The following is a 14412-nucleotide window of genomic DNA, read 5'->3' as shown; positions in this document are numbered from 1 at the left end:
TAATTGTTAAATGTCTATGGACAACCCTTCAAAACTCTGTCCATATCCATAGCGTGAAAAAATAGAAATAGAAATCGTTTTTCTCCTAAATCTCGGATCTGAACTCCTCGGACTGGATGCCAAAGGTTCGCCATAGTGTTTTTCATTGCCTGGAAGTGAATAGCGCTTGCGGTTAAAAAATAGCCCACCAACTGAAAAGAATTACCATCCTTTTCCAGATTCGGCTCAACTTGTGCCTATAAAATTGCTTCTTCTTCATCAAGTGTTAACTCAGCAAATTTTTTTCCATGGTTGCACGCCAGTGAGAAAGCCCCGTTGTACGTACTATCCTAGGAAGTGAAGAGATACTTGGTAGACTACCGTCGTCCAAGTTGACTATGAGCAAAAGAGAAAAAAAGACTATTTTGAAGAAAGAAAAGAGGTTTGGTAGACTGCAGCCGTCAAACTTGAATATTAACAAAATAAACCAAGAAACCTAAGAACATGCCACTGAGACAGGCTATTTCATGCTAGGGTAGCAGACTTGACACAATTTTATAATTTTTTAAAATTGAATGATTAAATAAAACTTTTTTTAATAATTGAGTGAACATTTATATAACTTATTTTTATTTTATTGCTATTCCAAACAACATTATTAATTTTTTACTTTTTACTTTTTAATTTTCCCCAACCATGCATTAATGTTTTTGACATTAAGATATTATGCATAGATAATACAATTCGCAACCAACTTCAACCACAGAAGTAGGCTACTGTTTTAGGCTGATTTAAAGCTTAAAATAAACAAATGTAAATATCCATCTAATTGTCAAATTGTCTTACAAATTATGCATTTCAAGAGTTGTAGCATTAAAAAATAAAATAAGTTAATATTCATTGTATAGAAAATATTTTGAAAATTATTTTCTTAGTATATAGTTTTAAGAGATTTTATTTATACAATTATAAAAGTTTTAAAAAGTATTAACTTTATTAAACAACAAATGGTATTTTTAAACAATAAATATTAACTCTATTCTAATTTTGCCTTATTTGATTCTTTTTAACTATATAATGACTAAATTGATTATCTAATAGTAGTAGAACTAATTTGATCAAATCCTCACAATAAAGTGATCTCAAAGATACATTCACATAAAACTATCCATAGTTTAGTATATTTAGATCATGTAAGTTTCGCCAATAAAATGAGAAGAAAAAAGCTGAAAATATTTTATTGTATTCAAATTGTAGTAATTTTTAAAAGTATAATCACAATTATCATAACAGCCTGCTTTTTAGTTAAATCATAACAATGATTTAGGGACCATAAATTCAAGTCGGAAAAATTTTAGTTTAATATTATTATATGATCTATCGTATATAGAAATACCGCATAAAAATTTTGTAAGAAGTTTTACTGTTTAAATACCTAATTTGACGAAAATGACTAAATTACATTAAGTGCAAAAGTTGAGTTCTAATAGCTATAAATAACTATAGAATTTGAAATTGGAGGTCCTTATATAGTAAATAGACCATTAAAATGCTTAGTGGATAAGCATGAATAGTCATCATTTGAAATTTCATGAAATATTAAAGTTAATTTTGGAAGTTTGTGATTAAAGTGATATTAAATAAAATAGAATAAACTATTATCATCATTTTCCATAAAAAATAAAAGAAAAAAAGAGAAAAACTAGCCATGGAAGCTTGAGATATTAGCAAGCTTATTTTGCTCAATTAGGTATGTATTCTTGTCTCGTTTTTTATTATTTCTATGTTTCCAAGGTCATAGTAGCTTAATCTAGCTATCTCGGAGATTAATTTGTAAAATTGTTAAAGTATTAGGGTTTTTCTATTGATGAACATATTTGAGTTTTGAAGTTTGATGATAGAAAATGAAAGGTTAATGTTAGATAAACAATTTTTGTAAAGAAAATTTTGATGAAATAATCAATTAGGGATTGAATTGAAAAAGATGATAAATTTATGGTAAAATTTGTGCTTTTTGTGAAATATATGAGTTGTTATTAATATGTATAAAATTGACTAGGCTTGAGAAAGGATTAAATTGTATGAATTTCATTTTCCGAGCCTAGAGACGAAATTGCAAAGAATTAAAAGTATAGAGGAAAATGATAATTTTGTCAAAAAAGGTGTGTTGGACTAAATTGACTATGAATTATATTGAATTGAGTTAAATTCATTCGTATAGATCCAATTAGACCTAGTACGAAGTTAGATCGAGGCAAAGGAAAAATATCGGATTAGTCGCCTTCATATCTACGTACATTTGTCGAGTAAGTTCGTGTAATTAAAGTGTATATTTATATGTTTTATATTGAATTATATGTATGTGATTTATATAATTTCCATACCGATTGTATATCCAACAATTACCGAGTCCCGTTTGAACTGTAAGAATTCATAGGATACAAATGACATGTCATTAGGGTTACCGATTTGGTTGGGGTCCTGCATGTGTTGCGGGCACACCATAGCTCTTATGAGCTTTCCGATACTCAGCTCGCATGAGCTTCCCGTTATTGAACTTGAAAGAGCTTACTGTTTATAACTCATATGAGCTTACATGTATATGAATTTAAAAAAAAAAAATCCAGCAATCATATACTTTAAGCATCATACCTGCATGAGTTAATTAACTAAGTCTAATCTTTCTTTAACTGTAACATTTCAAAATTCAGAAAATCTTCATATTAACCTGACATCTTTTCTGCAACTGAGTTCATTTATTAAACCATTCTTAAATGCTATCACATTGTCAATTAATCTTATTGGAAGGGGGTGAGGCTGTAACACTTCTAACTTGCCTCTTATATATTCATGCATATAACTTAACACTCATCAGTATATATATAATTTGCTTCAAATAACTCAACATGCATATTCATTTTACACAACCCTCCTATCATCTTATACAAACAAATACACTTATACATGCGTTCATAATTCTCAAATAGAATTACTCATAACATTCATTTAATTTCACAAGTTACACTCATAGCATCACACAATTGCAAATCAACATGTACACTTATCATAATATAAACTTTCCCTTCATCTCATCTTTCATATTCCAAGAGAAATTCTTATTCACGGCTCATTCATTATCACATAAACATCATGAACTAGTACTCTTACCTTTTACGAGTCTCATTTTATCTTAATATTATCACAGTTATATAATTCACTTTAGACAGACTTACACACATATTCATATTTTAAAACAAATGCACTCAAACATACATTCCACAAATTTGAGTAAATCTATTTATCGCATTCACTTAGTCAAATAAGTTAGACACATAATATCATGTTAATGTCAAACGAACATGGATGAGTTTATAACGAGGTAAACTTTCGTTTCTTTTCACTTTTCTATATTTCTCCACTTATGTCTATTTCATTTTACACTTGATCTCACACATATCATCACAAGTCACCAAGATCAATTTAAGTACACCAATATATCCACCAAATTATACGAACTTACTTAACACCTTTTTACACTGTCGATGGTAGCTCGGTTGGAAAACACTTCTGTCTTAACAGAACTATTTCATTGGGATCGGGAGGCTCACAGTATCACAGGTAGTAATATGGCATGTATAGCTTAACTATTACACATACTAGGTAAGTCCGAGAACCGACTAAACCATAGCTCTGATACCACTAAATGTAACACCCTTTACCTGTGTTTGACACCGAAACAGGGTACGAGGCATTACCAGACTTAATCACTAATCATCGTATAAAAACCGATTCATAATTTCACTCTAATTTAAAACTTTTTCAAACACATTCAAGTTGTCCCTTAAAAAGAGCTTACAAGGCCCATATCATGCTTTAATTCAACCACATACATAGGCAAGCATGCACATTCATAAATTGCATCAATTAATTAATAACATAATCAAGACTATCTACATTAAATGACTTTATACAATAGAGACCTTCAAATAACATAGGTCAACATTTTAAGCCAATTCCTAGCAACTTAATAACAATTAAACGAGTCTCCATACATGCCAAAAACTTAAAATACTTTAAAACCTTTATATATCGATCAATAGTTTGATAGTGTGATTTAACCTCCGGCGACCTCCAACTCGAGCTAACATCTGCGACACTATAGGAAAAAGGAAAGGAAGGGAGTAAGCATTATAGCTTAGTAAGTAAGTATGTAAATATTAATAAATAATACATTATCACACCTTAAACAAAGTCACAATATGTTCCCAGAATATTACCATCACAAACACACATACTTTCACTATTACAATCATAAACAGGTTCAAAATAAGCTGTCTAGCAGAGTTCCAGCAACTAAATTATTTATTTCTGCAGCTACAGAACTCCAAATTACAAACCGTTAATTTTTCTTGAAACTAGATTCACATATATTCTTACCATAAAATTTTTAGAATTTTTGGTTTAGCCAATTAGTACAGTTTATTCATTGAAGTTACCCCTGTTTCACTGCTTAACTGTTCTGACCACTTGTCACTACGAATCAATTTTATCCTCGTATAGAATTCAAAGAATGTTCTTGTTTATTTAATTTGAAACTAGACTCATTAAGGATTTCAGGAATATAAATTATATCCCCTAATTATTTTTGTACAATTTTTAATGAATTTTCAAAATCAGAACAGGGGATCACATAGTCATTCTGAACCAGTCTCTCAAAAACTTAAATATCTCAGAATATAGAATTCCTTTGCTTGCTCTGTTTCTGTTATATAAAATAGACTTATTAAGCTCTAATTTTATATCTCATTCAGTCTCTGATTCAATTTATACTATTTTTGGTAAATTTTTAGATTCACGTCACTGCAACTATCCAGAATAGTTTTATTGTCAATTTTGATCTTTCACACTTCAATTGTATTCATCACTTTCCCATAACAATCTTTCTAATTTCCAATCACATATCGAGCATATTTCTCATAAGTTACACACGTATATACTTACACTTATCATCAATAAGTCATACACAATTTCATTTAATCAATTTCCTAGTTGAACACTTCGGAATAATAACAGATACAAGATGGTATCGCACACAACCCACCTTTAAAATTGAAGCTCTCTTGTACACATAGTGGCTTTCACTTAGCACCACTCATGTGACCTAGCTCGATTGTACACATAATTTTCGCTCTCTTGTACACATAGTGAACACTTAGACCACCCATGTGACCTAACCAGTTTATCTCGTAGCTCTCTTGTCTACATGGTGTCTTTCACCTGGAACCACGCATGCGATCTAGCTACATATATCCCGTAGCTCTCTTGTCTACATGGTGTACACATAGTATCACCCATGCGACCTAGCTACATACCATCTGTATCATCCAATCTTTCCGAAAGTTCAACCGGGATTTCTTCTCTCTCTTTCTAATATTTGATTCCATACTTCCAATAGTCAATTATGATTCAAAAATCAGCTACAATACATAAAATATGCTGAAATACAAAAACTTAAAAAGATAATGTATTATTTACATACAAACTTACATACTTTCTTATTTCCATGTCGAATTAATATTGAGCATTTAAATCATCATAATTATATTTACTTTCAACACCTCGGCAATCATAGTAAATATATCAATTTTACATTGAAACATGCATAAATTAATGCTTATTATATATATGAACTTACCTCGATACTAAAACGGCCATTTTACCAACTTTCTCGATTTTCTATTTTTCTCCCATTCTAGATTCAAATCTCATTTTTCGGGATATAAAACATCATATTTTACTTATTTAATTAATGTACTATTCAAAACAGTCCTTAACTCAAACTTTAGAAAAATTACAATTTTGCCCCTAAACTTTTGTATATTTACACTTTTGCCCCTAGGCTCGGGAATTAAACTTCATCCCTTTTTCTTATGTTTTATGACATGCTGATAATTTTTTCCTTCCATGGAAACATCAAATTCTCACTCTAACACATAGTTGTGAACAGTAATAACTTTTACCGATTAAGCCGTTTTACTCATTTTTGCTTAAAACCGCTTAGCAAAAGTTGTTTAACATAATTTCAGCTTTCATTATCTACCATAAAACATCAAAATAAACACATTGCACCTATGGGTATTTTTCCAAATATGAACCCTAGCTTAAATTATTGCTAGAATAAGCCTAATCAAGTTACCGGGATTCCAAAATCGTAAAAAACTTGAAAAACGGGGCTAGAACGGACTTACTATTGAGCTTGGAAAGTTGAAAACCCTAGCCATGGCTTCCCCCATGCTAATTTTGGCCTCCATGAAAAAGATGAGTCAATTTTGGCTTTATTTTCCCTTTTTATTTATTTTAATTACCAAATGACTAAAATGCCCTTAAGGCCTTTCTTTAAAATTGTCCTATTCATGCCCATTTTTGTCCAAAAAAAAAATAATGGTCTAATTACCATTTAAGGACATCCTCTTTAAACCCTCATTTCAATCAAGTACTTATGAATTAGAACACATATTTTGCAACTTTTGCAATTTAGTCCTAAAAGTCCAATTAAGCACTTTATCAGTAAAATTACTTAACGATATTTTTACACAATATTTTAATCAATAAATAAACCTTAAAACTTAATCGGAATAAATTTTTTGACTTCGAATTCATGGTTCTAAAACCACCGTTCCGTTTAGGCCCTAAATTGGGCTGTTACAGCAACTTCTGCAAATAAGCCCTAATAGGCAAATTAAACATGCAATCTATAAAATTTCTTATCAATACTCTAACACATGCATCTAATCACTCGGTAAATCATAAAAATTAATCGAAATAAACTTTTCTATCTCAGATTTGTGGTTTCGCAACCACTATTCCATTTAAGCCCTATTTCGAGATGTTACAGGTTCGAGCTACGGCATGCCTAGTACTTTCATAATTATTAACTCATCCAATACTAACAGTTATCTCAAGTCTTGTTGGTATCGATCTCCATCGATCACGACGCCTCTATTTCATGAATCGTATATGGCTCTTCTTGGAGGGTGAAGACAAAACCCTGACACGAGGATAATACATTCAATTGTTGATGGTTCAAGTCAATTGCCCTAAAGACGACACTTTGAAGACATGACTTATCCTAGAGAAATCGATTCGTCTATCAACACAAAAAATTCACAATAATCAAAATTAAAAAATAAAAAATAAACCCTTAAACCTACAAATACCAACTAATATGAAGCCAAAGTCTTTTTTTAGAAAAAAAATCATATAAACTTAAACTTTAAAATCAATTCAGTGTAATTTCAACCAATTCCACCATCAATTTAATTGTAAAAATATTACAATTTAAATTTAAGTCAGAATTTCATCATATTTACATTAGTGTGGTAATGAAGTTGAATTATATGCGATCACAAAAGCAAAGGTGGTCATTGGCGGCTAAGGGATGGATGGACTATCTCACCAATGACGTTAGGCTTGCCTATCATAGAATAGATACATAGGATTATTAATATGACAATTAAAATTTATATAAACAAGGTAAAAATGGTAAAATTATTTAATTTTTAGATTTAAAAATATTTTAAAAAACATTTATTATGAGCCTCAAGTTGTCTCAATTATTCGACTGTTCATCTTTCTATTGGATTATATTTTGTTGGTGAAGTTATCACAAAACCCTTATATCATTTACTAAAAACGGTACAAATTAACTCATGTATGTTAGATAATACAGCAGAACAACCCTACATTAAAACTTAGTGTTTATATATAAGGTATAATAATAAATTTAAATATCGACCTTTATAAATTTATTCAATTTAACTTTTACTCTTTTATTGGAAGTAAATTAAAATTTTTTAAACTAATAAGACCAATAGGTCAAAAAGACCTTAGTAACAAATTATAAAAAAATCAATTAAGTCCTTTTAAAAATTAAAATTATTCAAACAATCATAAAAATATAAAAAATTATAAAAAATTATAGAATTTTTATTAAAAATAATAATACCGATCCAATAAAAACACAGAGTCAATTTTTTAAATCTTATATTTAATAATTTTTAATTTTTCAATCATTTTAAATTTTAAAAGGGCTTAACTATTTTTTTTTAAAATTGTGCTAAGGCCATTTGACCCTTTAGTTTTATTAGTTTAATTTTTTTTAATTTACTTCCAACAAAAGAGTCGGGATTAAATTGAATAAATGTGTTAAGATTAAGGGTTAAATTTGTTATCGTACCTTATATATAAACATCAAATTTTAACGGAATGGTCGTTTTGCTACCTCATCTAACATGCATGGGTTTATTTGTCTATTTTTTCAATAGAGGGGCTAAAATGTAATTCACAATATAGTATAGAGGGTTTTGTGGGGCTACAATGCAATCTACGGTTAAAAATTGTTCTTTATACAAAATGTTATACATTGGCAAGCCACATTTAATTATCTGGTTATTTTGTGAACAATGCAAGTTTTTTTATAGTAAAAATAGATAAAATTTTTTAAGAAAAATCAATTTTTTTTGCATCTAACATAAAAAATATATTTTTAATAAAAAGAGTAAAATACAACTGCACTATTAGTACAAAAGCCTTTGTAATCTTTTTATAGAGAATTTTATAAATTATGAACATATTAAGATGTTACTTTGTGTAAAAGTTATTTTTAAAAATAATTTTCTTAAAATTATTTTCAGTAAAATAAACACAGCCTAATTTGTATCCGATTTTTTAAAAAAATAGATGATTACCATCTGTTTGATTTTAAAAGCATGGGTAAAGGTTTTAAAGGAAGCAGGGGCGACGGAGTGTAGCGTTGGTCACCCCTCTTAAAGATGCAAAACCCAAAATAACAACACACTGCTAACGTACTCTCCCTCGTCATCATCTACATTACCTTTACTCCTGCTGTATTATATATACCCCTCCACCCATTGTCCCATTTCATATCTAGGCAAATTTGCATAACCAAAACAAGTGTTTTAACTCCTTACAAGCAGAATCAATTTATACCCATTTATTCAATTTAATTGAAATGGAAGATACCACCATTCGACCTCTTCTCACCCCCTACAAACTTGGCAAATTCAATCTTTCTCATAGGTAATTATTGCAACAATCCCTTTTTTCTGATTTCTCAGTAACAGAAGTTTTGCATTCTTCCAACTTTTTGGTTCCCATTATATTGTTTGTATAATTTCTGATGCAAAATCTCAACCCTCATTTCCTACCGAGTCAGCATATTTTTGTTTAGTTGAAAATCCCACTTCGCGTAACTTTTTTTTTCTGTAAAATATTAGAGCTAATTGACTGACTAGCTTCACAATTTCACCTCTCTTTGTCTTTTTTCAGAATTGTATTGGCTCCATTGGCTAGACAAAGATCTTACAATAATGTTCCTCAACCACATGCCATTCTCTACTATTCCCAGAGGACTTCCAAAGGAGGTCTTTTGCTGGCTGAGGCTACTGGAGTTTCTGATACAGCTCAAGGGTAATCAATCTTAAAAAGTTGAAATTTTTCTCTCTTTTCTTTTCTAAACCTCAAAAATCAATTTAATGACACACCCCTTCCCCAAATTAATGAAGGTATCAAGATACACCTGGTATATGGACGAAAGAGCAAGTTGAGGCCTGGAAACCCATTGTTGATGCTGTTCATGCGAAAGGTGGAATTTTCTTTTGTCAGATTTTGCATGTTGGAAGGGTTTCAAATACAGGTTTCTTCTTCTTCTCTTACAACACCTCCATTTAGTCTTCTCTTTCTGTGACCAAATTCAGTGACATTTACATGAAAATTCAATAGTGAATGGATGATTGAAAAATCAATGCCCTAATGTCTGAATTCTTATCTCCGATGTTTTATTGCTGCATGCTATGATGTAAGGGTTCTAGCCAAATTATAGAAAAGGAAAACGTAGCTTTTGAATCCAGATAAATACTACTTTTTGATACCCAAAGTTTGTTTTGTAACTTTATTTCCAGATAGCATGGCCTCACGTGATTCTTTTCTGGTGAATTGGCATTGGGCATCATGTAATGGTTTATTATTTGCAAATGTTTACAGGTTTTCAGCCAAATGGACAAGCTCCAATCTCCTGTACTGATAAGGCGTTGACACCACAACTGCAAGCTAGTGGAGTAGATGTTGTGGAATTCTCACCTCCGAGGCGATTACGGACTGATGAAATTCCCCAGATTGTCAATGATTTCAGAATTGCAGCAAGGAATGCTATGGAAGCTGGTATATTCTTTTTCCTAGATTCTGAATAAAAAAAACTTAGAGGATGTCTCGGATTCGTTAAAATTATAAAATGGGTGCTAATTTTGGTCGCTGATTTATAGGTTTTGATGGAGTTGAGATTCATGGAGCTCATGGCTACCTAATAGAACAGTTTTTGAAAGATCAAGTGAATGATCGGACAGATCAATATGGGGGATCATTAGAAAACCGATGCCGGTTTGCCTTAGAGATAGTTGAAGCTGTTGCCAACGAAATAGGAGCAGATAAAGTCGGAATAAGGCTATCTCCCTATACAGAATTCATGGAGTCAGTGGACTCTGATCCACAAGCATTAGGCCTCTACATGGTTGAGGCCTTGAACAAATACGGAATTCTCTACTGCCATATGGTGGAGCCAAGAATTAAAATAGGGATGGAAGTGTGTGAAAGTCCTCAAAGTCTTGTGCCAATGAGAAAGGCATTTAATGGCACTTTCATCGCTGCTGGGGGCTATAGTAGAGATGATGGAAACGATGCTGTGGCTGAGAACCGAGCTGATCTTGTTGCTTACGGTCGATTGTTTTTGGCCAATCCGGATTTGCCAAGGAGATTTGAGCTTGGTGCCCCACTTAATAAGTATGACAGGAGTACTTTCTATACATCTGATCCAGTCATTGGTTACACTGATTACCCATTTCTTGAAGATAATGGCAATGCTTAAGTTTCCCCAACAGCAGAACAGGGGCATGTTTTTACTTGTTTAATAAGTTTGGATCTTCATATTATGGCCCATTAAAATGTGAAAGCCCAAATCTAAATTATACTTAAACCCATTTTATTCAATTTGGACTGTAGCTTGATAACAACTAAGATGCTCCTGCATCGCCTCTTTCACATGGTGAAGCACTTCAACTTTTCTTCTCTCTAAATAAAACATTGTTAACCGTTAATATTGAATATTAAAATCTAAATTTGCTTACTAATCTGAGTCAAGAGTCCAAATTTGACCATATTTTTCATTTCTTCTTCAAGACATTTTTTTTCTTAAATAAAGGATAGTTTAGAGATCAATGTCAATTAAATAGTCTTATCATCTCATTTATAATTTAATTTAATGATTAACATTTTTCAGTTTTTAAGAACCAACTTTTTGTAGTTAAACTAAAGTTTTCAATATAATTTTTTATTCCAAGTAATCTTAAAAATATGATGTGCCTCTTTTTAAAAATATTTTATGTAAGACACTTGTTAATATTTTTCTTCCATAATAACCTTAAATCTTACTAATTAATCAAAATTTTGATAAATCATCCACATTCTTTTACATGATATCTGAAAACATATAGCAGTCTTGCGGATAAAATTAAAATATTGTTCAAACAAATATTAATATTAAAATGGAATATAGCATAAAGATGCCATTAGCTGAAGGTATTATAAACGGATCACTCACGAGACCTTAAACCGTACACTACTCAAAGTAAAAAAGTCTTGGACAAGTGATTGTTGATGTTCAGGTTCCTTTAATAAAGTCAGTCTCTGCCAATGAACCAAAACAAAAGTAATGGCAATGGGCCATTGTGTCTGGCTTGTCATCTTCGCTTTTAATCTTATCCAAAGGATTTCCCAATTTCAATTTCTCTTTTACAAATTCTCTCGTGAGTTATCCCAAATATTAGATCGCCGGTTCAGATGGCAAATTGTGCGATCAAAACCCATATTCTACGAAATAATTTGGGTAGGGGGGCTTAGAATTATTACTATGAAAAATAAGGATAAAACTTATGATTCATCCAAAATAAAAATTATTAACCATCAAAGTTGTTTTGTCCTTGTTTTAAAAAATATATAGAGATGAGATTTCGAGCACAAAGTACCAACAGAAGATAAAAAGAGGTGAAGATGATAAAATCGAATTTATTTATTTAACTTGTGATGCTTTTTTTCATGAGAAACTGATACAATTAGAGTTGTTTTTATATACACAGTAGGGGGGCACAACCACCAGTAGTATTTGGGTTGAAGTAAAGCCTGAGGGAGGGCCACAAAGAAAAAAAAGAGGTAATGTACAGTTGAAGGATCAAATGTAGGGATTGATATGGGAAGAATAGTCACGAATACCAGCTCCTTCCCATCCCATCCATTCTTCCCACAAATCCCAATCTGAATCCATTCCTCTCATTGGCTCATCTATCTCTTCCTCATACACTTCTGCTGCCTTCGTTTCTCCTCTCAATCTACTCATCAATATCTGCATACCCATATTCCTCAAAATATTAGCAACAATAATAGATTAAGTGCATATATTTTGAAGCCGTAAGAAAAAGGATTTCAGTTATTTATTGTGTGTGTTTCCAACAGGCTAACCCCAAACACCAAAGTGAGCTATCTCGTCTCACCCTAACTGGAATCATTATATTTCATGATTAATTGCCTACCCCTAATTTTTGAAGTTTCTTTTCTGAAAAGGGAAAGAAAATAAAACTAAAATCTTAGAGATCCCCTTAAATAAAGGAAAACTACTATCTGGTAGTAAGAGAAATAAAACATACATCATAAGCTTCATTGATCGTTTGAAACTGAACCCCACAATTGCTTCCTCTGCAAACGTCCGGATGATACTGAAATCAACAACAAAAAAACCCATCAATCAACCAACTCCCACGATCAAACCAATTTTTTTTTAAAATATTCCATCTAAAAAAGGAACAAAAAAGAGGGAAAAAAAAAAGGGTACCTGAAGGGCAAGTTGCCTGAAGGCCTTTTTGACCTCAGATTCAGAGGCGCCGGGTTGGATCCTGAGAGTTTTATAAGGATCCATCACCGACGGAGCAGAAGAACAATAAACTCTAACTCTGTTGGCCATCTTCTTCTTTCCCTTTTCCTTAACTTGCATCCACGAGGAACAACCCTTCCCACCAATCATCCCAATAGCAGTCGCCATTGTCGGACAAACAAAAGATCAACTCTTAAACTCAAATGCCCCTTATCAAAACAGAACCCGAGGCTCCAATCTTCAGATTGAATCCAAAAGCTATATAAAAACAAAGGGCGGATAAGGGAAGCTGGTATTGATTGATAATAATTGAGACTGGGGAATAGAATAGAATAATAATAGTTAATATACGGAAGGACTGTTTAAATAAAAGAGAAGATTATTTATAGAAGAGGAAAGAGAGAGAGAAGGGGGAAAGGTCCTTATCCAAATCCAAAGGGCCGGGCTTTGAGGGGGTGACGTGTAGAAAATGGGTGGTGCCTGGGGTTGCCCAAGACCCGAAGAGAGAGACGGTCAGAACAAACTTATCTTGTTTCTTTTATTGATTGCTTGCTTCGTCAGCATCCCACACGTTTTATTATTGTTATTTCTTCTCCTTATTTGTTTTTTTATTCTATAACTAATATTTCAAGGTTGACTTAGTTTACCCCCATCAATTTATTTTTAATTATATTTTATAATTTTATCAATTTCGAAAAATTATTTTATTCAACTTCATCCATTTAAATATATCTAAATTTATTAGGATCATATAGACCATAATTTAAAATATTTTGTACAAATAATTTCATTCATTCATGAATAAATAACATGTCAATGTGTAATTAAACAAAAAAAGTCAATGTATACATAAAAATTATTATTAATGTAATATTTAAATACAGTTAGAACATAAGAAAAAAAGTCGTAAATATAATATTAGTGTATTAGTTAGGAGCCTAGCAGCCCAAGTTGAAAGTATGATAAAAAAAAAAACCCTTATATAGTTTATGCCATTGACATTTATATAAGAAAGAAAAATGCTGGTAATATTTTCATGAATTATAAATCTTTTTATTTGAAAATGATGAAGCTACGTGTATATATATATATATAAGATTCTTGAGTAATTTTCTTAATAATATAATAAAATTTAAAATTAGAATTAAGATTATATAAATTGATTTAAATTATAATGATTTATTATTATCCATAATATATCATAGAAAAAACTTTACATTTTATCTTATCCACTATATATTAGTTAAAACCGAAGTGAATAACTCTATTACTTTTATATTAATTTTATCATTCATATTTAAAATTTGTTATTGTTGATTTAAATGTTGTTTATAAATAGTAAACATTTAATTTTAATTATTAAATCAAATATATTTACATTAAAATATTAAAAATAAAATTTAGTTAAAAGATGGAAACAGTCTAATTTTACACCTGAT

The 14412-nt window shown here is 30.9% G+C and overlaps 2 protein-coding genes across 2 annotated transcripts; one reads left to right on the top strand and one right to left on the bottom strand.

Moving 5' to 3' along the window:
- The first annotated feature begins 8839 nt into the window (after positions 1–8839).
- On the top strand, positions 8840–11040 carry LOC108452044 (12-oxophytodienoate reductase 2). The gene is made up of 5 exons (XM_017749774.2): positions 8840–9078; positions 9328–9468; positions 9564–9694; positions 10042–10218; positions 10320–11040. Exons 1-5 carry the CDS (start codon positions 9011–9013, stop codon positions 10916–10918), a joined length of 1116 nt encoding a protein of 371 aa, XP_017605263.1. The 5' UTR covers positions 8840–9010; the 3' UTR covers positions 10919–11040.
- Positions 11041–12100: 1060 nt separating this feature from the next.
- On the bottom strand, positions 12101–13356 carry LOC108450558 (chaperone protein dnaJ 8, chloroplastic). Its single transcript, XM_017748236.2, has 3 exons — positions 12935–13356; positions 12750–12818; positions 12101–12448 (listed from the first exon to the last, which is right to left on the bottom strand). Exons 1-3 carry the CDS (start codon positions 13139–13141, stop codon positions 12278–12280), a joined length of 447 nt encoding a protein of 148 aa, XP_017603725.1. The 5' UTR covers positions 13142–13356; the 3' UTR covers positions 12101–12277.
- Positions 13357–14412: the final 1056 nt, after the last annotated feature.

Source organism: Gossypium arboreum, chromosome 5 (assembly GCF_025698485.1).
Source record: "Gossypium arboreum isolate Shixiya-1 chromosome 5, ASM2569848v2, whole genome shotgun sequence".
Taxonomy (NCBI): Eukaryota; Viridiplantae; Streptophyta; class Magnoliopsida; order Malvales; family Malvaceae; genus Gossypium; species Gossypium arboreum.
This window is presented reverse-complemented; position numbering and strand designations above follow the sequence as displayed.

Coding starts and splice junctions, on each gene's coding strand:
- LOC108452044 (XM_017749774.2), top strand. CDS start 9,011: ATGGAAGATACCACCATTCGACCTCTTCTCACCCCCTACAAACTTGGC. Junction 9,695..10,041: donor TGGAAGGGTTTCAAATACAG/GTTTCTTCTTCT, acceptor AAATGTTTACAG/GTTTTCAGCCAAATGGACAA. Junction 10,219..10,319: donor AAGGAATGCTATGGAAGCTG/GTATATTCTTTT, acceptor GCTGATTTATAG/GTTTTGATGGAGTTGAGATT.
- LOC108450558 (XM_017748236.2), bottom strand. CDS start 13,141: ATGGCGACTGCTATTGGGATGATTGGTGGGAAGGGTTGTTCCTCGTGG. Junction 12,819..12,934: donor TCAGGCAACTTGCCCTTCAG/GTACCCTTTTTT, acceptor TGTTGATTTCAG/TATCATCCGGACGTTTGCAG. Junction 12,449..12,749: donor CGATCAATGAAGCTTATGAT/GTATGTTTTATT, acceptor ATGGGTATGCAG/ATATTGATGAGTAGATTGAG.